Raw genomic sequence first — 23,474 nt, forward strand, 5'->3', positions numbered from 1 at the left:
AAAGCACAATGACTAATAGCACCAATGTAGTAAGGATCAGGTAGGAAGATATTATGAAGCCAAACAGGACACGCGGTCACTCAGTGAAGATAAAAGATAGTGCAATCATACAATGACTTCACAAGGAGTAACAGTACGTAAAGAGAAGGGAAGGGTGAAACCAGTGACTCGTTGAAGACAATGATGTGTTGGACCAGTTCCAGTTGCTGTGACAACTGTACATCTGGTTAGGGCGGCTAAGTATTTAAACCTGAGGACACACAGTCCCGGACACCCAGTCCTGAACATGCAGCTCAGGACACCCAGTCCTCACCGTATTCCCCTTGAGCTAAGGTCACACAGACCTCACCCAATCACTCTGGTAAGTCTTCAAGGTAGACTCCCAAACCTTCACAGACTTCGTTCACTGGCAATCCACAATGTCTCTTGGATGCTCAGAACACGACGCCTAACCGGCTGGAGGATTCACAGTCCTCAAGTATAATAAGTCTTCAGATCACACAGACAAGAAGACTTAAGTGATGCCTAATTCTCTTTGGCTCTGGGTGGTTAGGGCTTTATCCTCGCAAGGAATTCTCTCTCAAAAGCTTCGAGGTGGGTTGCTCTCAAACGACAAAAGCCGTATACTAACTCTGAGCAGCCAACCATTTTTGGTTGTAGGGGGTGGGCTATTTATAGCCACTAGGCAACCCGACCTAATTTGTCCGAAATGACCCTGGGTCACTAAGGAACTGGCACGTGTTCCAACAGTCAGATTTCAAACTCACACGGCAACTTTACTTGGGCTACAAGCAAAGCTGACTTGTCCGACTCTCGACAAGATTCACTCTCATAGTCTTCACTCGAAGACATAGGTTTTGTTTAAGCATCACTTCAGTCATTCTGACTGGTTCTCTTGGACCCCACTTAACAGTATGATGGTTCCTATGACTCAACAAGAAGAAGAAAAAGAACTACGAAAGATCTAAGTCTTCGAGCTCCATAGGCTTCATGCGATGTCTTCTCTTGTCATAGTCTTCAATGTGAATATCTTCATATACCACCTTTGACTTCAATGTCTTCATAAATTTTTAGGGGTCATCTCTGGTAGGAAAACCGAATCAATGAGGGACTTCTACCTGTGTTATCCTGCAATTCTCACAAACACATTAGTCCCTCAACTAGGTTTGTCGTCAATTCTCCAAAACCAACTAGGGGTGGCACTAGATGCACTTACAATCTCCCCCTTTTTGGTGATTGATGACAAACTAGTTGAAGTTTTCAATGGGGAATATAATATATGAAATTGTAAAGGATAAGGAATTGTCTTCATAAGTTGCAAGGGCTCCCCCTGAAGATGTGCATATAAGTAGTTTGCTTTTGGAATGCAAATGCACATGGAAGGTTGTGCTTGTGGAGATCCTCTTCAACTTATGATGACAATCCACTATGCATGTGAAGGTATGTGAAGATAATGACATGCATAATGGAAAATGGACGTCCGCAAAATGATCTAAGTGCGGAATTTATTGTCGCATCACAAAATGGCAAATAGGTAGTAGACGACCATCGAGTTTAAGTGTTACAACTCAAAAAACCAAATGTATCAAAATGAGAGTTGTAAACACGAAGCAAAATATGAAGCACCCGCCCATATGGACCCGCTTGAAGACTATTAAACTCATATGCTTCTCCCCCTTTTGTCAGTAAGGACCAAAAAGGTTTGAAGACATAGAGCCTCTACTCGTTCCCATGAAGAGTAGGTGAAGCAGCAGGGTCGTTGGTGGTGTTCGGCGGTGCAGAAGAGCTTGGAGCAGTGTCGAAGCGTGCTGAAGGAGGCGGCGGTGAAGTAGCATCATCGTCATCCTCGATCACTCTGGCATTTACAGTTGCAACAGAGGAAGAGAACTCAGAGTCTTCAAGAGATGGAGTTCGTCGCAGCACTGCCCTTCGAGGAGGTGTCGAGTCAAACTTGAAGCGCTCAGAGAAGCCATCCTCTTGAAGATCATCTTTAGAACACATCAGCGTCAGCCCTTTCCATGTGCGTCGAGAGGTTTCATGAGCAACAAAGTCATTCTTGGTGGCAAGATTGTGAATGCGATTAACATCCACCAAGAGGCTTTGCATTTGACGCTTCAGCAAGTCATGATGCCTATCATGTTTCTGATGAAGAGCCACAAGAAGCTCTCGGTCATTGAGAACACGAGTGCGCTTCTTGGGTCGTGGGGCAGTTGTACTGTCAGTGGCTTCAGTGAGAGCAGGATGCGGTGCACGTGTAGTGCCAGCCAAAGGATACACATGAGTGACTGCTTCAACTCCTTCAATGTTCTGAGAAAAACTTTGATGCTCTGCATTCTGAAGACTTAGAGGTTCCTTGGCAGGCTCAGGATAGATGGCTTCAATAGACATATCCACATCAGGCAGAAAAATCCGATGATTGCGAGCAGATGGCTGATATGAGATAGCGGAGTGAAGTTTGATCAGCCGCATTACCCATGGGGCGTAGAACTTCAAGCCAAACAGATCAGAGCCTGATGCAGCAAGTTGGCGAATGAAGAAGTCATGTGCATTGAAGCATTTTCCATGAAGAATATAGAAGACCAAAGTCTTCATTGCACCTTCCAGCTTGGCATGTGGAGAGTGCCCTTTGATGGGCCAGAGAGTTCGCCTTATGATGTGATAAATAGTCCTTGGCAGATACTCTAGGTCTTCAACGAAGAACTCTTTGGGATATGCAGCATCTTGGGGTAATGGCTTCATCATACTGAGCATCTGACTCATGTTAGGTTCAGGCTTCTGAAAGATGCTCTCCACAGCTTCACTGTGAAGTTGACAGCCAGATTCGTAGAGATCGCCGGGAGTGGGTAGACCAGTGAGCTCAATGATGTCAAAGTCTTTGGCTTCGTGATGAACGTTTCCTGTCATCCACTCCAGAATCCAAGTCTTCGGATCTCTGTTATACCCGCGGATGTGAAGTGTGGCATAGAATTGGAGCAGCAACTCTTCATTCCAATGCTCTTGGTCAATGACGAACGGCAGCAATCCAACCTCTTTGAAGCAATCCAGAGCTTCTTCCAGACAGGGCAGACCAGCTATTGCTTCAATGTCAAGACGCTTGTGTGGGAAGATGCGACCTTGATTGTAAAGAATGCAGGAGTAATAGCTTCGCTGCGGATAGCTCCAGAACCGATCAGATGATATTCTTTCCCTTGAGTAGGGGTTCCTAGAGCTATTGAAGAATGTGTTGTCTGCTCTGAAGCCATTGCTATTGAAGGATCCAGGTGCTGATGCAGGACCTGGGAACCTGGGCAATCTTGGGATTGGCTTCTGTACCTGAGGTCTGTGCTCAAGCTGAGGAAGGACTGCACCATCTTCTACATGGTCATGGTGACCAATGTCTTCAGCAGCGATGGGATTAGCTGCTGGAAAGTCTTCAGCTTCATGAGCCTCTGTGAAAGCAGGCTCATGGATTGTCAGTTGGCGTTCAGCGTCAGGACGAACCATGGAAACGGGTTCAACAATCAAAGGCTCTATGGAAGCAGCCCGTTCTTTGTTGGTCTTCCTCTTCTTCTTGGAGGGGGTAGTAGGAGAGGCTTCAGGATGTTTCCTCTTCCTGGCTTCAGCCTCAGCAGTCCTTGTCTTCTTCAGCTCTGAAGCGGTTGACCGGCCTTTTGGCTTCGAGCCAGTCATTCTAGTTGGGAAGACAATGGGATCTGCTTCCTGCCTTGGTGCGAGAGGTTCGGCCACAATGGGCTTATTCTTCTGCTTAGTAGCCATCCTGGGGTCAATGCCCGGACGCCCAAGGGCCTTGCGCTTCTCAGCTTCGTTGTAGCCTTGCACACACTTGTCAGTCGGGCTCTTCATGCGCTCCCGAGAACCCTGAGCTTCTGCGCGTTTCTTGAGAAAGGCTTCTTTCAGCTCGTGCAGCATAATCTTGAAGTTTTTCACCTCTTGCACACTGAGCTTGGCCATATGCTTCTTGAACTGAGCCTTTTCATAGTCAATATTTTGCTTCAGTTTGACGATGCGCTGAGCGAGAGCTAGCTCTGAAGCAATGGAGCCATGGAAGGCGACACTGAGGCTAATGGGTAGCTGCAGATCTTCGAAGCTGATGTTTGGCATGTCAAACCACTCATCAATGAAGTTGTGGATGATTTTCATGTCAAAGAGAGGCAGATCATTGAAGATTTCTGCTTCTTCTTTGCTCTCGTTGAGTTGCTCAAGAGCGTCATCTGCAAGATCTTCATCACTTGACAGATCAATGGCATCATTGCGCAGAATGGCAGCAGCTGTTAGCTCTTGGCCGGTGTGTGGCAGAGGCATCTTGACCTTCTGGGGCTTGGAGATGCGTGACAAATCTTCAGACTGCACACTGTCTTCAGGAGGTGCAGTTGCCAGTGGCTTCGCCCGTGAAATTTTAGGAGCAGAGGCAGGCTTTGAAGCTTTAGGTTGCTTCTTTGGCTTCGGCGCTGCAGGCGCTTCATCTGATTCAGCGTCATCTGCAGGCTCATTCACGGCTATCCCTTGAACCAAGATATGGGTGATGAGACCTTCAAGGTTGTAGAAAGGACCGACGACATTGGGTTCTGCATCACGGGTGCCGTCAACCCTTGGAGCAGAAGGACCAGGGTTGAAGTCTAGTCCCAATGTCTTCTTGTTCTGCTTTGCTGAGTTCTGGGCAAACTGGAAGTTGCGCTTAAATAGATTGTCATCACGACACCATAGCAGAGACGATGGGTCAGCATCCGCAGGCTGTGGTCCACGGACCATGCAGGGATAGAAGCCTTGTTCAATGGCTTCATCTCTGGTCCTGGGTTGAAGATTTTTGTAGAGGATGTCTCCCCATGGTCGCTTGATGGCATTCTTTTCAGCATATTCCTTGGTCACAAATCTGTACTTGAACCACTGTTCTGCCCAATAGCGTCGAATCCATTGGATTCGCGTCTTGCACTGATTGTAATCCTCTTTAGGATCTATCTTGTACAGCTCTGAGCGGTCATCGGGCAGATCTCTTGATGTTTCTCCTTAACGCTTTCTGCCATCCTTCCTTGCTGATTTTTCTGAAGCCATGAACTTTAATCTGAAAGGCTTCAATACGTTCAGAGGCTTCAAAGGTTTTCGCTTGCTGGACAAACAGGAACTAACTTCCAGAGAATTTATGTGATGCTGTAAGAATTCTGCAAATGAATGCAGACTATGAGAACCAAGGGATTCTCCCACGGACATGTACCTGTGACAGCATTAAGGTGCGAGGGAAGGGGAAGAGGTCATATGCATTCTCAGAAGATTTTGAAGATAAATCAGTTTAGAAGATATTGACCTCATCGTGCGAAGACATTCACTCATAGATAAGGAGTTGGTTCCAGATTTGTACGAATCCACGGATCAGTACAAGTGAGGAATGTAACTACTTTGTGAAGCATAAGTGAATATACTAGGCATGTTATGAGATGCAGTATGAAAGAGATCTAACTTGTGTGAATAGAAACTGCTTGTGGTAGAAAGTGATAAGACTATAGGATCAAAGAGGCCGTAAAAAAAGAGGTTTTATTTACCACACGAAGAACTGCTAGACGGAGTGGAAGAGGAGGCCGAGCAGTTCGATCGTCCGTGCCCTAACTTGGCGACGGAGGACACCTACGGCGACGGCGGAGAAGACGATGTCCGCGGTCGGCGTGAAGACGGCGTCGGAGAGGTTGCGGCAGCGAAGCGCTTCGTCGCCGGCGTCGTCGAGGGCTAGCGGTGGCGCTAGGGTTCGTGCGAGAGTGGAAGAAGAGATAATGACTGCTGTGAGGTGTGTATTTATAGGTACAGGGGCGGCACTGCGTTATTACACAGGTGCCCCTGGAGATTCACATCTGAGGAACACGTGGCCATCATGCAGCATATTGGGGTTTGTTCCACGTCCCACGCACGCCTGGATTGTCGGGTGGTCGTTCCCACTTCTCCGGGTTTCAGGTGGAGGAATGAGCATTGAAAACGGACTTAATGGTTGTCTCTGTATCTTCTGCTGACAAGGACGCAGAGAAGACATTCGACAGTTTCAATAGAATGCATATGATTTGGAGAGATAGAGTTTGAGATAGAAAGCATAGAGAGGTTACGGTCCGATCACATTCACTTAGTTCAAAAGATTCAACAAGAAGACATAGCTATAAGTGAATGATGTAGAGGACAGAACACTAGTATATATATATATATATATATATAATCAACATAGTGAAGATAATCATGAAGATATGTTGAGATTGAAGCCAAACCAAATGTGAAGACATAGCAAATGTAACGCCATGATTGAAACACTTCAAACAGAACATTTGGTGGTGGCGTTACCCACCGTATAGGAAGTATTAGACCCAGACACGGCGCACAATTATCGTGGCGCACCGAAGTAAAATTCCACATTAATGTATTCAGACTTAGAATGTATGTCTTCATTGATTGAAGATATACTTTACTTCGTGTGTTGCACATCTAAGTCATCAATATGCATAAGTGTTAGGATGTGTGCCTGATCACAGGACATTTGAGGATTCCAGGATATTTAGCTCACACCGCAACTTGTAAAATCTCTTCTCATCCAAGGGCTTGGTGAAGATATCTGCCAATTGCTCTTAGTGTTCACGTGTATGATATCAATATCTTCCTTCACAACATGATCTCTGAGAAAGTGATGACGAATTTCAATGTGCTTTGTCTTCGAGTGCTGAACTGGGTTGTTGGCAATCTTGATGGCGCTTTCGTTGTCGCAGTAGACTGGCACTTGCTTCAGATGAATGCCATAGTCCTTGAGTGTTTGCTTCATCCACAGAAGCTGAGCGCAGCAAGATCCAGCAGCAATGTATTCAGATTCGCAGTGGAGAGAGATACACAGTTCTGCTTCTTTGAAGACCAACATACAAGTGATCGTCCCAGAAATTGACATGTGCCTGATGTAGATTTGCGATCTACTTTGTCACCAGCATAATCAGCATCCGAGAATCCAACCAGATCAAACTCTGAGCCCTTTGGATACCATAATCCTAAAGTTGGGGTGTGAGCCAAATATCGAAGAATTCGCTTCACAGCTAAGTGATGCGACTCCTTTGGTGTCGCTTGAAATCGAGCACACATGCAAACACTAAGCATAATATCTGCCCTAGATGCACATATATAAAGCAAAGAACCAATCATGGAGCGGTATACCTTTTGATCGAACTCTTTACCATTGTCGTCGGGACCCAGATGATGCTTGGCTGGCATTGGCGTCGTGAAGCCTTTGCAGTCTTGCATATCGAACTTCTTCAGACAATCTTTGAGATACTTCTCTTGAGATATGAAGATGCCGTTGCGTTGTTGTCGTATTTGGAGACTGAGGAAGAACTTCAGCTCTCCCATCATGGACATCTGATATTGCTCTTGCATCATATATCCAAACTCTTCACTGTACTTCTGATTGGTGCAGCCGAAGATAATGTCATCCACATATATTTGGCATACAAACAGTTCACCATCATATGTCTTCGTGAAGAGAGTGGGGTCTAGGGAACCAGGTATGAAGCCTTTGCTCTTCAGGAAGTATTTGAGTGTGTCATACCAGGCCCGAGGGGCTTGTTTGAGGCCATACAGTGCCTTGTTGAGCTTGTATACCATGTCAGGATGTTTTGGATCTTCAAAGCTAGGCGGTTGTGCAACATACACTTCTTCTTCAATCTCGCCATTGAGAAAGGCGCTCTTCACATCCATTTGATACAGAAGTATGTTGTGATGATTGGCATAGGCCAGCAGTATGCGTATGGCTTCAAGTCTAGCCACATGAGTAAATGTTTCATCGAAGTCAATGCCTTCCACTTGAGTATATCCTTGAGCAACGAGAAGAGCTTTGTTTCTGACAACTTGACCATGCTCATCTTGCTTGTTGCGGTATATCCATTTGGTGCCTATTATGTTGTGCTTCCGAGGATCAGGATGCTTAACCAGTTCCCATACATTATTCAGCTCAAACTGTTGAAGCTCTTCTTGCATAGCTTGAATCCATTCAGGTTCCATGAAGACTTCTTCAACTTTCTTGGGTTCTGTTATTGAGACGAATGCGAAGTGCCCACAGAAATTTGCCAGCTGAGTTGCCCTTGATCGAGTGAGCGGACCGGGTGCATTGATGCTGTCAATTATTCTCTCAATCTGCACTTCATTGGCAACACGAGGATGTACAGGGCGAAGGTTTTGCTCTTGCTGATCATTGTCATTGTTAGTGGGATTGTCTACAGGCTGAGCATTGTCTTCAGGTTGATCAGGTGCGGAGATGATAAGTTCCTCTTCAGGTTGAGCTTCAGAGGGTATGATTTCTCCGGTTCCAATAAGCTTGATTGATTCGCTGGATGGAACTTCATCTAGCATATTTAGGACGTGCTCTCTTTGTGAACCATTAGTCTCATCAAACCGCACATCCACTGTTTCAACCACTTTATAATGAAAGAGATTGAAGACTCTGTAGGAGTGCGAATCCTTTCCATATCCAAGCATAAAACCCTCATGTGCTTTTGGTGCAAATTTTGAAGTGTGATGTGGATCCTTGATCCAGCACCTGGCACCAAATACTCTGAAGTAACTGACATTTGGCTTCTTGCCAGTAAGGAGCTCATAAGATGTCTTGTTCAGAAGCTTGTGAAGATAAACACGATTGATTGTATGGCATGCAGTATCAATGGCTTCAGGCCAGAATTTTCTTGGAGTCTTGTATTCATCAAGCATCGTTCGGGCCATCTCAATGAGTGTTCTATTCTTGCGTTCGACGACGCCATTCTGCTGTGGCGTGTATGGGGCTGAGAATTCATGTGTGATTCCCAAGGTATCAAGATATGTATCAAGGCCACTATTCTTGAATTCAGTGCCATTGTCACTTCTGATGTGCTTTATCTTGGCGCCATAGTTGTTCATTGCTCGATTGGCGAAGCGTCTGAAGACATCCTGCACTTCAGTCTTGTAGAGGATTATGTGCACCCAAGTATATCTAGAATAATCATCAACAATAACAAAGCCATAGAGGCAAGCAGTAGTAGTAAGAGTTGAGTAATGAGTGGGACCGAAAAGATCCATGTGGAGCAGTTCGAAGGGTCGAGTGGTTGTCATGATTGTCTTCGAGGGATGTTTGGCCCTCGTCATCTTCCCTGCTTCACAGGCACCGCATAAGTGATCTTTCTTGAACTTGACGCCCTCGATTCCTATGACATGCTTCTTCTTTGCAAGGGTGTGGAGGTTCCTCATGCCAGCATGCCCTAGCCTCCGATGCCAGAGCCATCATTCTAAAGCCTTTGCTAGAAGACATACGGCAAGCTGTGGTCCTGCCGAAAAATCTACCACGTACAAATCATCTTTCTGATACCCTTCAAACACTAGAGACTTGTCAGATTCCATTAGTACAAGGCAGAGATATTTTCCAAATATTACGATCATGTTCAAATCACAAAGCATTGAGACAGACATTAAGCTGAAGCCAAGGGATTCAACAAGCATGACTTTATCCATGTGTTGATCCTTTGAGATTGCAACTCTACCTAGACCTAATACCTTACTTTTACCAGTGTCAGCAAATGTGATGTGACTCTTGTCGGATGGAGGTTGAGTCCATAAGAAGGCTTCTTTTGCCAGTCATGTGGTTGGTACACCCACTATCAATAATCCATTCTGAAGACGCTGGTGTCGTACCCTACAGTGCAGTTAGGGGGATAGGCTTCACGAAGAGAATTGTGAAGCAAAAACATTTGACGAACCAGTGGGTTATGAAAGCTTAGATCCAGATTAGGACTGATAGGGAGAGTAGCAAGCGATTCAGGAACGAAGTACATAGTAAGACCATTCGGGCATTTGATCTTGCGCCCTACAAGATGTTTAAGGTCCCCAGCAATAGCGTCAGACAATTTTGGTTTTCTGCTGGAGACCTTTCCCTGCAAAAGAGAGTTAAGCTTTCTTAGCCACCCACATCTTCAAGGGTGGCTTAGAAGCAATAAGTCTAAGTGCAGCATCTGAGAACTTTGGCTTTGGAGCCCTAGCAAAAAGTCTTGCAGACGGACAATAGTACTCATAAGAATAAGCAGAATAGTTCTTGGTCTTATGAACATGGCGGTTTGATGAACCGCGCTCATATTCATAGGCCTGAGTATGGTTTCCCTGCAAAACATTTGCGTTAGTGCGACTCAGGTGAGTCCTCTGTCTGTATGAAGCCTTTGGGCCGTATGAAGCCTGTTGTCTGAGGTTTGTCTTCTTCACGTGCGGTGTCATGATGACATTCACAGGAAGATTCTCCAGACACTTTTTCGGAACCCGGATCTTCTTCATAGGCGGTCCATTCCTGCATTTAGTACCAATGTACCTGGCGAACACTTCATCATTCTGATTCTTAAACAGTTTATAGTTTGCATCAAAGGATTCATCAATGAGAATGGGGTTTGCACAAGTGAAGCCAGATAGATTGGATAGATCTGCTGAAGATTTCTTTGCAGCAACCCATGTGGTTTTGGGGTACTGCTCAGGTTTCCAGTAAGAGCCATCAGCATTCATTTTCCTTACGAACCCAACACCCTCTTTCCTCGGGTTTCGGTTCAAGATCTACTTTTTGAGGACATCACATAGTGTCTGATGCCCTTTAAGACTTTTGTACAACCCTATTTCAAGCAATGTCTTCAACCTAGCATTCTCATCAGCAATAGCAGTGGAATCCTCAGCAGAGGGGTTAGTTCCCACATCAACAGTTGAAGATATTGCAACAGTAGCAGCAGTAGAACATTCAGCAACAGTAGTAGCATTATCACGCTCAATGCATTTAAGACATGGTGGTTCAAATCCTTCCTGAGCGGAACTGATCTGTTTGGCGTGAAGTGACTCATTTTCCTTTTGAAGATCTTCATGAGCCGCTCTCAATTTCTCAAGATCTTGCTTCCTTTGAAGATAATCATAGGAAAGCTTTTCATGAGTTGTTGAGAGCGTTTCATGACGACTTTCAAGTTCCTCATACTTAATGTGAAGATTTTTTATGTCTTCAATTAAGGACTCAGAACGAGTCATTTCAGCGCCTAACAGATCATCGCTTTTGTCTAACAGTTTTTGAATATGTTCCATGGTTTTTTGTTGTTCAGTTGCAATTTTAGCAAGTGTTTTGTAGCTGGGTTTTGAACCACAATCAGAGTCATCGTCACTAGATGTTTGATAGTGAGTAATGCGTGTGTTTACCTTGGCACCGCGTGCCATGAAGCAGTAGGTAGGAGCGGAGTGGTCCTTGTCATTTGCATCGGTGCCGGTGATGAAGTCATTGTCTTCAATGTTGAAGATGGACTTGGCAACGTATGCTGTAGCCAGACTTGCAACGCCACAATCGGACTCCTCCTCAGGCTCCACCTCCGCCTCCTCAGAAGTAGACTCCTCCTCTGAATCCATTTCCTTGCCAACAAACGCACGTGCCTTGCCAGATGAGCTCTTCTTGTGTGATGAAGAATTTGAAGAAGACTTGGAAGAAGACTTTGAGTATTTCTTCTTCTTCTTGTCGTCAGAGTCATATTCCTTGCTCTTCTTCTTCTTTTTGTTCTCATTGTCCCATTGTGGACACTCAGAGATGAAGTGGCCAGGTTTCTTGCACTTGTGACATGTTTTCTTCTTGTAGTCATGAGCAGAAGCTTCATCATTCCTTGAGCTTGATCGGGAAGACTTTCTGAAGCCTTTCTTCTTGGTGAATTTTTTGGAACTTCTTCACAAGAATAGCAAGTTCCCTTCCAATGTCTTCAGGATCATCAGAACTGCTGTCAGATTCTTCTTCGGATGAGGAGACAGCTTTTGCCTTCAAGGCACGAGTTCGCACATAGTTTGGACCGTAGATATCTCTTTTCTCAGAAAGCTGAAACTCATGTGTGTTGAGCCTCTCAAGTATGTCAGACGGATCGAGTGTCTTGAAATCAAGACATTCTTGAATCATCAGGGCTAGGGTGTCAAATGAACTGTCAAGTGATCTCAGTAGTGTCTTGACGACTTCATGTTTGGTGATCTCAGTAGCGCCAAGGGCTTGAAGCTCATTCGTGATGTTAGTGAGTCGATCAAATGTGAGCTGGACATTCTCATTGTCATTTCTCTTGAAGCGGTTGAAGAGGTTGCGAAGGACACTGATTCTCTAATCTCTCTGGGTTGAGACGCCTTCGTTGACTTTGGAGAGCCAGTCCCAGACTAGCTTAGATGTTTCCAAAGCACTCACGCGGCGATACTATCCTTTGGTCAGATGACCATAGATGATATTCTTGGCAGTAGAGTCTAGTTGAACGAACTTCTTGACGTCAGCAGCAGTGACACCTTCTCCAGCCTTGGGAATGCCGTTCTTGACGACATACCATAGGTCGACGTCAATGGCTTCAAGATGCATGCGCATCTTATTCTTCCAGTAGGGATATTCAGTTCCATCGAAGATGGGGCACGCAGCGGAGACTTTGATTATCCCTGCAGTCGACATAGCTAAAACTCCAGGTGGTTAAACCGAATCACACAGAACAAGGGAGTACCTTGCTCTGATACCAATTAAAAGTGCGTTATATCGACTAGAGGAGGGTGAATAGGCAATTTTTATGAAAGTCTTCAAAACGTGGAAGTTATGAAGACAAACGATAGAAATAAACCTATTACCCTGTAGTGGAAGGTAGACTACACTAGCCAAGCCATAGTCAAGTATTCAATAGAGTGAAAGCACAATGACTAATAGCAGCAATGTAGTAAGGATCAGGTAGGAAGATATTATGAAGCCAAACAGGACACGCAGTCACTCAGTGAAGATAAAAAGATAGTGTAATCATACAATGACTTCACAAGGAGTAACAGTACGTGAAGAGAAGGGAAGGATGAAACCAGTGACTCGTTGAAGACAATGATGTGTTGGACCAGTTTCAGTTGTTGTGACAACTGTACGTCTGGTTAGGGCGGCTAGGTATTTAAACCTGATGACACACAGTCCCGGACACCCAGTCCTGAACATGCAGCTCAGGACACCCAGTCCTCACCGTATTCCCCTTGAGCTAAGGTCACACAGACCTCGCCCAATCACTCTGGTAAGTCTTCAAGGTAGACTCCCAAACCTTCACAGACTTCGTTCACTGGCAATCCACAATGTCTCTTGGATGCTCAGAACACGACGCCTAACCGGCTGGAGGATTCACAGTCCTCAAGTGTAATAAGTCTTCAGATCACACACACAAGAAGACTTAAGTGATGCCTAATTCTCTTTGGCTCTGGGTGGTTAGGGCTTTATCCTCGCAAGGAATTCTCTCTCAAAAGCTTCGAGGTGGGTTGCTCTCAAACGACAAAAGCCGTATACTAACTCTGTGCAGCCAACCGTTTTTGGTTGTAGGGGGTGGGCTATTTATAGCCACTAGGCAACCCGACCTGATTTGTCCGAAATGACCCTGGGTCACTAAGGAACTGACACGTGTTCCAATGGTCAGATTTCAAACTCACACGGCAACTTTACTTGGGCTACAAGCAAAGCTGACTTGTCCGACTCTCGACAAGATTCACTCTCATAGTCTTCACTCGAAGACATAGGTTTTGTTTAAGCATCACTTCAGTCATTCTGACTGGTTCTCTTGGACCCCACTTAACAGTATGATGGTTCCTATGACTCAACAAGAAGAAGAAAAAGAACTACGAAAGATCTAAGTCTTCGAGCTCCATAGGCTTCATGCGATGTCTTCTCTTGTCATAGTCTTCAATGTGAATATCTTCATATACCACCTTTGACTTCAATGTCTTCATAAATTTTTAGGGGTCATCTCTGGTAGGAAAACCGAATCAATGAGGGACTTCTACCTGTGTTATCCTGCAATTCTCACAAACACATTAGTCCCTCAACTAGGTTTGTCGTCAATTCTCCAAAACCAACTAGGGGTGGCACTAGATGCACTTACAGCACCCCCGTGTTCAAACCTCAAGGGTCTGCCGGAACCCGAAATCCGACATTTGGCGCGCCAGGTAGGGGGAGCACCGGAGTTTTCCCTTCCGCCACCGCCACGACCTGCCTCGCGATGAGTAGCGCGTCGCCCGCTCGGGCCGCCGGCGCCAGTACGGGGGCTAGGGGGCTCCGAGCCCTGGCCCCAGCCCTGCAACGGGTACGGTGGCCGGACAAGTTCAAGCCAACGACGCCGCCGCGCTACGGCGGCGTGAATGATCCGCTGGCCTTCTTGCTGGCGTACGAGGAGGCCATCCTCAGAGCTGGAGATGACGATAGGGTCATGGCCAACTGGCTCCCCATGGCCCTCACCGGCGCTCCGCGCGCGTGGCTGCTCCACCTGCCGGCAACCTCCGTGGCCTCTTGGGAAGAGCCCCGCAGCCTCTTCCCCGCTCACCACGCTACACCAACACCCCTGGTCGTCGCGGCCCTTCTAGGCGGCTCGCAGGTGCCGCCTACAAGTCACCACGTCAAGCCGTTCATCCGTCGGGCCAGCCGCTTCCACACGGCAGGGGGCTCTCCCGGACCGGGCGGCGCCCAAGGCCGGCCTGACCTTTAGCTCAGAGGACCACCCCTCCAACTCGGCTTGCTCGGGTGCGCTCCCCATGCTGTGCACCCCCACCATCTGCCAGGTGGCCGTCACCAGAACTCTCATCGATGGCGGTGCGGGCCTCAGCGTGCTCTCGGTCGAGGCCTTCAACCTCCTCTGCATACCCCTGGAACGGCTGCAACCCAGCCGGCCCTTCTCAGGCGTTGGGGCGGATCATCCAGCTCCTTGGGACAGATCCGGCTCCCAGTAACCTTCGGCACCTACAACAACTTCCGCACGGAGCTGGTCGACTTCGACATCGCCCCCATCGGCCTCCCCTACAACGCCATCCTCGGCTACCCAGCGCTGGCCCAATTCATGGCCGCGATGCACCCGGCGTACAACCTCATGAAGATGCCCGGGAGCAGCGGTGTCCTCACCGTGCACGGGGACACCAGAGACGCGCTGCGGGTGCTCAAGCTCGCCTTCAAGACGGCAGCGTCGGCGCAGCCCGCCGACTCGGACACCCCCGAGTCCAAGGGGGCTGCACCCGCCAAGAAGAAACAGTTGTTCACCCAAGACAAGGCAGAAACCAAGCAGATACCCGTCAATGAGGGCGGGTCCACCAACACCACTTTCACCATAGGCGCCAACCTTGAACCCGAGCAGGAGGAGGCCCTGGTCGGGTTCCTGCACGCAAACAAGAAGGTATTCGCTTGGGAGCCTGACCAGTTGGCGGGGATCCCTAGGAGTGTAATCGAGCATCACCTCAACGTGTGCCCCAACGTGTGCCCTGTGAAGCAAAAGGCAAGGCAGCAGTCCACAGAAAAGCAGGCCTTCATCGTCCAAGAGACCCGCAAACTAGAAGCCGTTGGGGTAATTCGCGAGGTCTGATACCCGCATTGGTTGGCCAACCCTGTCGTTGTGCCAAAGAAGGGAGGGAAGGAGCGCATGTGTGTCGACTTCACCAACCTCAACAAGGCATGCCCACAAGACCTATTCCCGCTCCCCCGCATCGACCAGATCGTCGATTCCACCGCGGAATGCAACCTGCTATGCTGCTTGGATGCCTTCTCTGGGTATCACCAGATCAAGATGGCGGTGGAAGACGTCGAAAAGACAGCCTTCCTAACCCCATGTGGGGTGTACTGCTACACATGCATGCCATTCGGGCTGCGTAATGCAGGGGCGACCTTTCAGCGGCTGATGCACATCACCTTGGGCCCACAGCTCGGGAAGAATGTTGAAGCTTACGTCGATGACATTGTGGTAAAGTCTCGGGAGGCCAGGACCCTGATACAAGACTTGGAGGAAACCTTCACGAGCCTCAACGCAGTGAACCTGCGGCTCAACCCAGAGAAGTGTATGTTCGGAGTCCCCTCGGTCAAGCTCTTGGGTTTCCTCGTGTCCCACCGAGGCATCGAGGCTAACCCGGAAAAGGTCAAGGCGGTGGAGGACATGAGCCCGCCAAAAACCCTCAGAGAAATGTAGAAGCTCACTGGGCGCGTGACCGCGCTAGGGCGCTTCATCTCCAAGTTGGGGGAGCGAGCGCTGCCTTTCTTCCAGCTAATGAAGAAAAAGGGGCCCTTTGAGTGGACTGAAGAGGCCGACAAGGCGTTCCAGGATCTCAAGAGATACCTGACCAGCCCACCGGTCATGGTGGCTCCGCGCCCTCAAGAGCCCCTGGTGCTTTACCTTGCCGCCACTCCCTACTCCGCCAGCGCAGCCCTGGTGGCGGTTAGAGAGGAGCGTCGAATCAAAACCACGGCAGCAACACGGGACAAGGCAAAACAGGAACAAGGAAGGCCCACAGAAACCGCCACCGCGGCTGAGGAGGATCAGCCGCCGCAGAGGAGTGCACCGGAGGCGGAAGAGGCCCCTCTCCCAGATGGCCAGCCTCAGGAGGCCTCATCGCCTCAGGAGGCGCCATGGTCTCCGAAGGGAGCCACCAGCACTGACGCACCCGACCTCGTTGAGCACCCAGTGTACTTCGTCAGTACGGTGTTGCGGGACGCGAGGGCACGGTACCCCATGCCTCAGAAACTCCTCCTCGCGCTACTGGTGGCCTCGCGCAAGCTGCGGCACTATTTTCAGGGTCACCCCATCAAGGTCGTCTCGTCATACCCCCTCGAGAAAGTGCTCAGGAGCCCTAACTCAGCTGGAAGGGTCGCTGAGTGGAACATAGAACTGCAAGTGTTTCAGCTCGAATTCAGCACGACCAGAGTCATCAAGGGAGCAGCATTGGCGGATTTTGTGGCAAAATGGACGGAGGCACCAGGCCTCAAGGTCGACGAGGATCGGTCCCTCTCCCCGGGGAGCGAGGCGCCAGAAGGCTGGGTCATGTACTTCGATGGGGCGTTCTCCAGGCATGGCGCTGGGGCTGGGGCGGTGCTTATATCGCCCACTCAGGACAAGCTCTACTAAGCTGTGCAGCTCTGTTTCCAGCAAGGTGAAAAGGTCTCCAACAACATAGCGGAGTATGAAGGTTTAATAGCGGGCTTGAAGGCCGCAGCTGCCCTGGGGGTGAAACGCCTCACCATCAAGGGCAATTCGCAGCTCCTTGTCAATTTCTCCAACAAGGTGTACGAGCCGAAAGATGAGCACATGGAAGCCTACCTTGCGGAGGTCCGCAGGATGGAGAAGCAGTTCTGGGGGTTGGAGTTGCAGCACGTGCCCCGTGGCACCAATTAGGAGGCCGACGACATCGCCAAACGGGCGTCCAGGCGGTTACCTCAGGAGCCTGGCGTTTTCGAGGAGCGGCTCTTCAAGCCCTCAGCCCTGCCGTCATTGTCAAACACAGCTCAGCCTCGGGAGGAGCTCCCCCAGCCACCTGCCTCAGGAGCCCCGGCCTATGGCCCGGCCTCAGGAGCACGCCTGCTCCTGATGATAGAACCTCAGGAGGGGTGCTGGATCACGGAGCTCTGGAGTTACTTAACACAAGGGACCCTGCCGGAGAAGGAGGACGAAGCGGAGCGTGTGGCACGGCAGGCCACGGCATACTACATCAAGGATGGAGAGCTCTACCGGAAGCGACCGAACGATGTATCCCTGCGCTGCATCTCCAGGGAGCAAGGAAAGGAACTGCTGGAAGATATACACGGCGGAGACTGTGGACATCATTCATCATCACGGACCCTTGTCGGCAAGGCGTTCCGCAGTGGGTTTTATTGGCCCACAGCACTCAATGACGCCGTCGAACTAGTGAAAGCTTGTGAGGCCTGCCAGTTCCACGCCAAGCAGATCCATCAGCCAGCAGGAGGCCTGCAGACTATACCCCTTTCGTGGCCATTCGCAGTCTGGGGGCTGGACATCCTGGGCCCGTTTCCTCGGGCGCCAGGGGGCTACCGCTACCTCTACATCGCCGTGGAAAAGTTCACCAAGTGGGCTGAAGTAGAGGCCGTCCGCACCATCCCCGCGGGTTCCGCGGTCAAGTTCATCAGGGGCATCGTGAGCCGGTTCGGGGTGCCGAACCGCATCATCACGGACAACGGTTCGTAGTTCGCCAGTAACCTCTTCAAAACATACTGTGCTAACCATGGAACGCAGATATGCTACGCTTCGGTGGCGCACCCCCGAAGCAACGGCCAGGCCGAGCGAGCCAACGCAGAGGTCCTGAGGGGCTTCAAGACCAGGACGTTCAAGAAGAAGCTGGAGGCCTGCGGCAGAGGTTGGTACGACGAGCTTCAGTCCGTGTTGTGGTCCATCCGCACAACCGCGACCAAGCCGACTGGAGAGACCCCGTTCTTCCTGGTCTACGGAGCCAAAGCGGTCCTCCCTCACGAGGTCAGACGTCGCTCCGCGCGGGTCCTGGCGTTCGACGAGGCGCAGCAGGACGCCATGCGGGGGATGGATCTCGTGCTGGGGGAGGAACGTCGCCGAGAAGCCGCGCTGCGAGCGGCGAGGTACCAACAAGCACTGCGACGATATCAATGCCGCAACATCCGCCCTAGAACTCTCGAGGTAGGAGACCTCGTGCTCAGGCGGGTTCTCTCCAGGGAGGGACTGCACAAACTCTCTCCCATGTGGGAGGGCCCGTTCAAGGTTGTTCATGTTTCCAGGCCCGGCTCCGCGCGCTTGGAGACTTAGGAGGGGGTGCCAGTCCAGAACGCATGGAACATCCAGCACCTCCGGAGGTTCTACCCCTAAAAAGGCCCAGAGCCTGTGAAGAAGGAGAATGCCTGTGAAGCTGTCGCGTTTTGGAAAAGACCCAGAGCCTGTGAAGAAGGCGAATGCCTGTGAAGCTATCGCATTTTGGAAAAGGCTCAGAGCCTATGAAGAAGGCGAATACCTGTGAAGCTGTCGCGTTTTGGAAAAGGCCCAGAGCCTGTGAAGAAGGCGAATGCCTGTGAAGCTGTCGCGTTTTGGAAAAGGCCCAGAGCCTGTGAAGCTGTCGCGTTTTGGAAAAAGGCCCAGAGCCTGTGAAGAAGGCGAATGCCTGTGAAGCCGTCGCGTTTTGGAAAAGGCCCGGAGCCTGTGAAGAAGGCCAACGCCTGTGAAGCTCGCCGCCTGTGACACTCTCACGTAATAATGAGTTGGGGCTGTACACGCCCCGGAGTCTCAGGAGCGCCGGCCTCAGGCCCTGGGGCTTCCTCCCACGCCCAGTGGCAGCACTTAGCTCCGCGCTGGTGAAAAGACGTCGAAGACTAGATTAGGTGTCGGACGCGGCTTTTTCATTTGCTTTCCGCAGTTGGCTTGTTCATTCTCATTCGAAGTTTTATTGAAGTTGTTGCCGTCTTTGGCTTGTGGTTCTTCGACTTTTTACTCTCCTGTCTCGATTTCTCTTATCCAAGGCCTCGCGAGGGGGGCAGCCGAGCGCCCTTGCGAGTGTTCCTGTCCTAGTCGTTCAAAGGTTTCGCGACCTGGGTCCATTACAGAAGCACCCCTCCAGTCCGTGGCCCACGGGCACCGCGACACGAACACAGGGCCTGGGTCGGTCGCCCCCCCACGGCTGGGGCCGGGAACTATCCACGCGCGGGCACGTAGCCGGAAGGCACGATAACGGAAGCAAAGCGATGATTAACGGCAATAATCCAAACACGCCCCCGCGAGGCTTCACGCTACTGTCTTTTTACGCATAAAAAAGGAAAAGAAAGAACAAATCAGGCGCAGCTCGCCTCACACCGGCCTGCAGGGAAGACTCGAGCTGCCTCCGGGGCTCAGGCAGACTCCCTCTCGCGCTTCACCAAGGCGCGACGGCGGGCAGACAAGCTACCACCTCCCAAGCAGATACGACGGCGTGGAGGCTGACCGCGGCCACCGCTAGAAGAGTCGCCGCCTGAAGAAGAACCGGAGAAGCTTGGGGAACCCTGAGCGCCGCTAGTCACACGAGCGCTATCCTCTCCATCATCGCCGGAGATGGGTTCCCGGCCGCGGTCGTCGTCCTCGGGGCAGCACCCTGCGCAGCGACCATCTTCCCCAAACACCCTCACGTAGAGGGTGTCATCGCTATCAAACTTGAAGTGCAGGGTGCACCGACAGCTCAGGCCACGCGCGCGGGCAAACGTCTGCCGACCGCGGGCCAAGGCCAGGCTCCCGGCTACGGAGACCTCCAGTGAAGCCCATGAGGCCCGGCTGCAGCAGCCGTCAGCCTGGAGCCAGAGGCCGCCCGGGGCGCCGGCCGGGAGCTCGCCAAGGAGGAAGCGAGGAAGTGGAAGCCGGGTGCTAGTCGGCTCCGCCGACCGCACAACGAACTCCGGCAGCACCTCTGCAGCGCGAAAGCGCGGCCTAGGGGGACGCGCGACCGAAGCACGCCCCCCGGCCGCAGCAGTCCGCCCATCACCATGCTGGAAATCGTCTCCACGGCCGCGGGGAGCCGCCGTGGTGGCCACAGGATGTTTGCGAGGGCGCCCTCGGCCGCGCTTGGGCGGGGGAGAGGCAGGCTCAACCTGGCGAGCCTTCCCCTTCTCTGCGGCCGAGAACCTCCTCGACGGGGCCATGAAGAAAAAGGAGAAGCAAGGGGGATGAACTGGAAGGGCGCGCGCCGATCCGTACTTATAGCCGGCGAGGGCCAACCGTCGGCCCCCACGATCGCAGGTAATCATGACCCGCTTTGCATGTAGGGACTTGTCCAATCCGTGCAGTTGCCGAGGCGCCATGGGGAAGTGGAGACGCCCATGTCCAATCAACCGCCACGCGGCGCCCAAGACCGCAGGCTGTTAGGGCCCGCGGCGCTTCGCTCTTAACCTTTCGCCTCCCTGCACGGCCAAGCCCGGGCGCGCCTTGGGCCCGGGGGCTACTGCCGGCGTTCTGGGAACGGGGATCCCCAGACTTGCCTGCCTGCGGCGTGGCTCAAAAGGGGGCCCAGCACGGCCCATCTTCATCAACACAAACTCAAGACCCTCGCGAGGGGCCAAGCCTCGCGGGGCGGACGACACGGAGCTTCCTCAGGCACGGCCTTATCAGGCTAGCCAGCAAGGAGGCGGAGAGATCAAGGCGGGGTACCTCACGAGGTGCCCGTGACGCAAGCCATGACGACCAAGGGCGCCAGGCGGGCGCCAGCCCGCGCAGTGTCCTCTTTTCCTCTTTGGTGCAAAGGGAGCAAGCACAGGCGGGAGCATCAAGCAAAGGCGCCCGTTTCGGTGCAACGAGACCAAGACCAGTCCAACGGCAGGGAGGAAGTCATTGTGGAGCCCAAGCCAGCGTCACCACCGGAGTCTTTGGCAGGCGAGGACCAACTTTAGTCAGGATAAGTGTATCAGATGTTCCCCTTCAGAATGGCCAATTATTGGCGCCCTTCCCGCTCAATATTTGGGAAGAGGACCAGGGCCTTTGCCTATAAATAGGACCAGCCACCCACAGGGCAAAAAAAGAAGATCGATCAGAGAGAGAGAAGGGTGACTGAACTCCTCCTAGCAGTTCGTCCCCCCCGGCCAAGAACAGACCCTCGCGAGGCTGTTCTTCCTTGTATTGCTCATCATCATCAGCCCAGGAGGCAATCCACCACACCACACACTGGAGTAGGGTATTACACCACAACGGTGGCCCGAACCAGTATAAACTCTGTGTCTCCTGTGCTGTTCCTTCCATAGCTTAGATCTTAGCGAGGCGGAGGGGTGCAGGTAGGTAGAAGGCGAAATCTCCGCGCGCACCCCAGTGTTCGAACCTCAAGGGTCTGCCGGAACCCGAAATCCGACAGAAGGCCATGGCCTCGCTCACCATGCTCACCACATGGATGATCTGGAACGAGCGAAACGCCCGCGTATTCCGCAACAAGGCTGCTCCGCCTATGATTCTCCTCGACAACATCAAAAGGGAGGCTTCGTTCTGGGTCGCCGCCGGAGCTAAAAAACTAGGGTCCATTATGCCGGGAGAGTGATTCTTCCCTGTATTGTTAAGGGGTGTTTGTAACACAAACTCTATTCTCTCTTAATTAATATACGTGGCAAATCTTTTACCCGTTTTCAAAAAAAAAAATGAACGGTGAGAGCTGTGAAAGTTCATATTTTGATGTTGAGAAACCACGCCAGTGTTTGCTTTGGTTGCAAAGCCACTGTGCGTGTATCTCCTGTGGACTACGAAATCCTAAAGCATCTCCTGTGGACTACGAAATCCTAAAGCATAGCTCCATCACGCGACGGAGAGACGAAGCTTCAGAGTCATGACGGTCACGGGCATTGAAGGTCCACGCGCGCCAACGGTACAGGTTTATAATGAATGGCTCGACAGGATTATGTTCGGTCTTGAATGGGCTCTTAATTGGCTCAGCTGGCCATCCACATCAACAACAGTGTAAGCGCTGAGTGAGTGGCATCTGTTTGCCCATACAGTACTGTTCATTTAGTGATGGAGTGACCAGCGGACCATGACCTGATGACCAAGCAATACAGTAGCAACTTTGTGTCGAAGGTACATCAATTACACGAGCGGCTGGAGGAAAAGCAAGGCAACAGGGTGCTAGGTTTAAGCAAGTATTGTCCGTCACATCCATCGATCAAAATTGACGAAGGAGTAACAAACTACGCAGAGGCTGGATCAAACACGTACACACCATTTTATTCTTGCGCACGATACATGAACACACGATTGTACTCGAGAAAAAAAAAGATACATGAAACACACGGTTCGCACGGAGCTGCTCGACGGACGTCGTACCAGTAGCCATGGTAGGAGCTCGTACGTGGTAGTATGTTACGTAGTAGTAGCATAGGCGGCGTGGCGCTGCCTAGCACGCCGCCGGCGGCGGCGGCGGAGGCCCGGCTCCTAGCACTTCGGTACGGGGACGCCGCAGCTGACGAGGGTCTTGCGGGCGTTGGGGCTGTTGATGTAGCTGGAGTACGCGCGGTTGTGCGCGAACTGGCAGAAGCACCCCCGCTGACTCTTTAGGTTGTTGCAGCACGTCTTGGACGGCGGGGTCCCGCTGACGATCGGGGAGGCGCACACCGCCAGGTTCCCGGCGTTGCACTGCGCCGCTCCGCCCGTTGCCATCGCCGCCGCCACCAGCGCCACCAGCACGAGCATCGCTGCGGCCTTCGCCATATGGCTCGACTTTCTTTTGATCGCAAACGTACGTGCCGCGGTGGTGGTGGTGGAAGTGTGCGTGATGTGGTTTGCAGTACACGGGAGGCACGTTGCCGCCAATTTATAGGCAGGAGGCGCCCATGCAAGCCACCCTTGCGGAAGTACAAAGCCCCGGACATTTTGCACTTGACTATTCTGCCCTTACCGGGCTGGCAAATTTTCATTCTGAGTACAAGAGATTAGTGACACGCATGTGCGGAGCACCGAAGCTACTTTTCTTTGGGCTTTTGATTTTGATTTTTTGTATCTTTTGAATCAAAAATCCATATTAAAAGATGAGTTTTGAATGGGTTTTGGCGAGTTTTTAGAACTTCAACAAGTTTCAAGTGCTGAAACTGGATAGAAATAAACGGCAAAATCAGCAAGTTTTGGAGATTAAAACTTACAACTTGGTATAACCTTATGCGAAATACAACCACTTTTATGGACCAAGAAACCGTGCGGTTCAGCATGGCCGGAAAGGTGCGTGCCCCCGCACCTCCGCGCCCTTGCGAATTT

The 23,474-nt window shown here is 50.9% G+C and overlaps 1 protein-coding gene across 1 annotated transcript; it reads right to left on the reverse strand.

Moving 5' to 3' along the window:
* Positions 1 to 22,426: 22,426 nt before the first annotated feature.
* Positions 22,427 to 23,023, reverse strand: LOC125509286 (non-specific lipid-transfer protein 2P). The gene has a single exon (XM_048674220.2). The coding sequence runs from the start codon at positions 22,932 to 22,934 to the stop codon at positions 22,659 to 22,661; it is 276 nt and encodes a 91-aa protein (XP_048530177.1). The 5' UTR covers positions 22,935 to 23,023; the 3' UTR covers positions 22,427 to 22,658.
* Between the last annotated feature and the right edge of the window lie 451 nt (positions 23,024 to 23,474).

This window comes from Triticum urartu, chromosome 1A (genome assembly GCF_056163025.1).
Source record: "Triticum urartu cultivar PI428250 chromosome 1A, HENAU_Tu73, whole genome shotgun sequence".
In the NCBI taxonomy this organism is placed as follows: Eukaryota; Viridiplantae; Streptophyta; class Magnoliopsida; order Poales; family Poaceae; genus Triticum; species Triticum urartu.